The sequence below is a fragment of the Eimeria mitis genome, genomic scaffold (genome assembly GCF_000499745.2).
Source record: "Eimeria mitis Houghton genomic scaffold, Emh_scaff357, whole genome shotgun sequence".
NCBI lineage: Eukaryota > Apicomplexa > Conoidasida > Eucoccidiorida > Eimeriidae > Eimeria > Eimeria mitis.
Window position 1 is genome coordinate 20,052 of NW_013571914.1, and position 1,695 is coordinate 21,746.

The 1,695-nt window shown below is 53.2% G+C and overlaps 2 protein-coding genes across 2 annotated transcripts in view; one reads left to right on the forward strand and one right to left on the reverse strand.

The window, feature by feature from the left end:
• Positions 1-988, forward strand: part of EMH_0009270 (nucleolar protein family a, putative) — a gene marked incomplete at both ends in the record, with an annotated part of 5,305 nt that extends 4,317 nt beyond the window's left edge. The window contains one exon of the mRNA XM_013498615.1: positions 886-988. Coding sequence (XP_013354069.1) covers positions 886-988 — 103 coding nt within the window. The remainder of the gene's footprint in view (positions 1-885) is intronic.
• Positions 989-1,143: 155 nt separating this feature from the next.
• Positions 1,144-1,422, reverse strand: EMH_0009280 (uncharacterized protein; the record flags this gene model as incomplete). The annotated part of the gene is made up of 1 exon (XM_013498616.1): positions 1,144-1,422. The coding sequence occupies one exon, from the start codon at positions 1,420-1,422 to the stop codon at positions 1,144-1,146; it is 279 nt and encodes a 92-aa protein (XP_013354070.1).
• Positions 1,423-1,695: the final 273 nt, after the last annotated feature.

Genomic DNA, 1,695 nt, shown 5'->3' on the forward strand with positions numbered 1-1,695 from the left:
GCCGCTGTCATTCCCAGTTAGCTGTGGCTAGCTGAAGCTAGCTACGGCTAGCTAGCTACGGCTAGCTAGCTACGGCTAGCTAGCTACGGCTAGCTAGCAATGGCTAGCTACGCCTAGCATTCGTGCATAGTTCCAGCTAGCTAGCTACCGCTAGCCACAGCTAGCTGCAGGGAGGGCCTCGGCGAAGTCGAGCTAGCTGCTACTAGGGACAGCTAGCTGCTGCAGCTAGCCGTAGTAGCTAGCTGTTGCACCTAGGTGTAAGACCCAGCTGTTGCAGCTAGCTGCAGCAGCAACAGTAGCTAGCTGCAGCAGCTACACCTGTAGGTAGCTCCACCAGCCCGCCGTGGTAGCTAGCTGCTGCAGTTTGCCGCAGCTAGCTGCAGCAGCTAGCCACAGCGGCTGTGTGTAGTAGCTATCTGGGGTGCGTTCTCTTACGGGGTATTATGTGGGTGTGCTGCAGCTAGCTGTGGCTAGCTGCAGCTAGCCACAGCTAGCTGCACCTAGCTAGTAGTTACTGTAAATATTTGTACTAGCTAGCCACAGCTAGCTGCGTTCTCGTTGTGGGGTGCATCGGCAGCAGCAGAAAGCTCTGGGGGTTTGTTGGGGGGGCCGACGATGGGGTGTACGTACACCTCCAAACCCTAAACCCTAAACCCTAAACCCTAAACCCTAAATATGAAAAAGAAAAAGAGGGTTTAGGGTTTGCCACATATATAAAAATTTAAAAAGACGGGATACAGCTGAAGACACAGGGGGCCCCTGCGGCCGCTTAGCATACTGCATGCAGGTCACTAGGGTTTAGGGTTTAGGGTTTAGGGTTTAGGGTTTAGGGTTTAGGGTTTAAGTTGAACTTGAAATTCTGATTTTGTCCACAGGAACATTCAGTTTGCTGCTGTCTGAGGGGGCCGGTGGTTGTAGCAGTAGCAGCAGCAGCAGCAGCAGCAACAGCAGCAGCAGCAGCAGCAACAGCAGCAGCAGCAAGCTGTAACTTTCTTCTCCCTGAGCAACACGCTGGTTACCTCTCAACGGTGGGCATGATACTGTGGCTACAGGGAGGGAAAGAAAGAGGTTTAGGGTTTAGGGTTTAGGGTTTAGGGTTTAGGGTTTAGGGTTTGACTCGCCTCGCAGGCGTTTCGTGGTTCTTCAGGGAGCATCACATCCTGTTGCTGTTGCTGCTGCTGCTGCTGCTGCTGCTGCTGCAGCTTCACCTACTGTTGCTGCTGCTGTTGCAGCAGCAGCTGCTGCTGTTAGTGCTGAAGCTGCTCCTGTTGTTGCTGCTGCAACTAGTATTGGTGTAGCTGCTGCTACTGCTGCTGCTGCTACTACTGCTGCAGCTGCCGCTACTGTTGCTGCTGCTGCTGCTGCTGCTGCTGCTGCTGCTGCTGCTGCAGGGCTTGAAGATGGCTGTCGGTGGTCCTTCATCTGATGCCCCTCTAACAGAAGAAAGCGGCCAGGTGTGCATGCTGCTAGGGTTTAGGGTTTAGGGTTTAGGGTTTAGGGTTCAGTGTTCAGGTTGAGCCCCTAGGGTTTAGGGTTTAGGGTTTAGGGTTTAGGGTTCAGTGTTCAGGTTGAGCCCCTAGGTTTTAGGGTTTAGGGTTTAGGGTTCAGTGTTCAGGTTGAGCCCCTAGGGTTGAGGGTTTAGGGTTTAGGGTTTAGGGTTTAGGGTTTAGGGTTTAGGGTTTAGGGTTTAGGGTT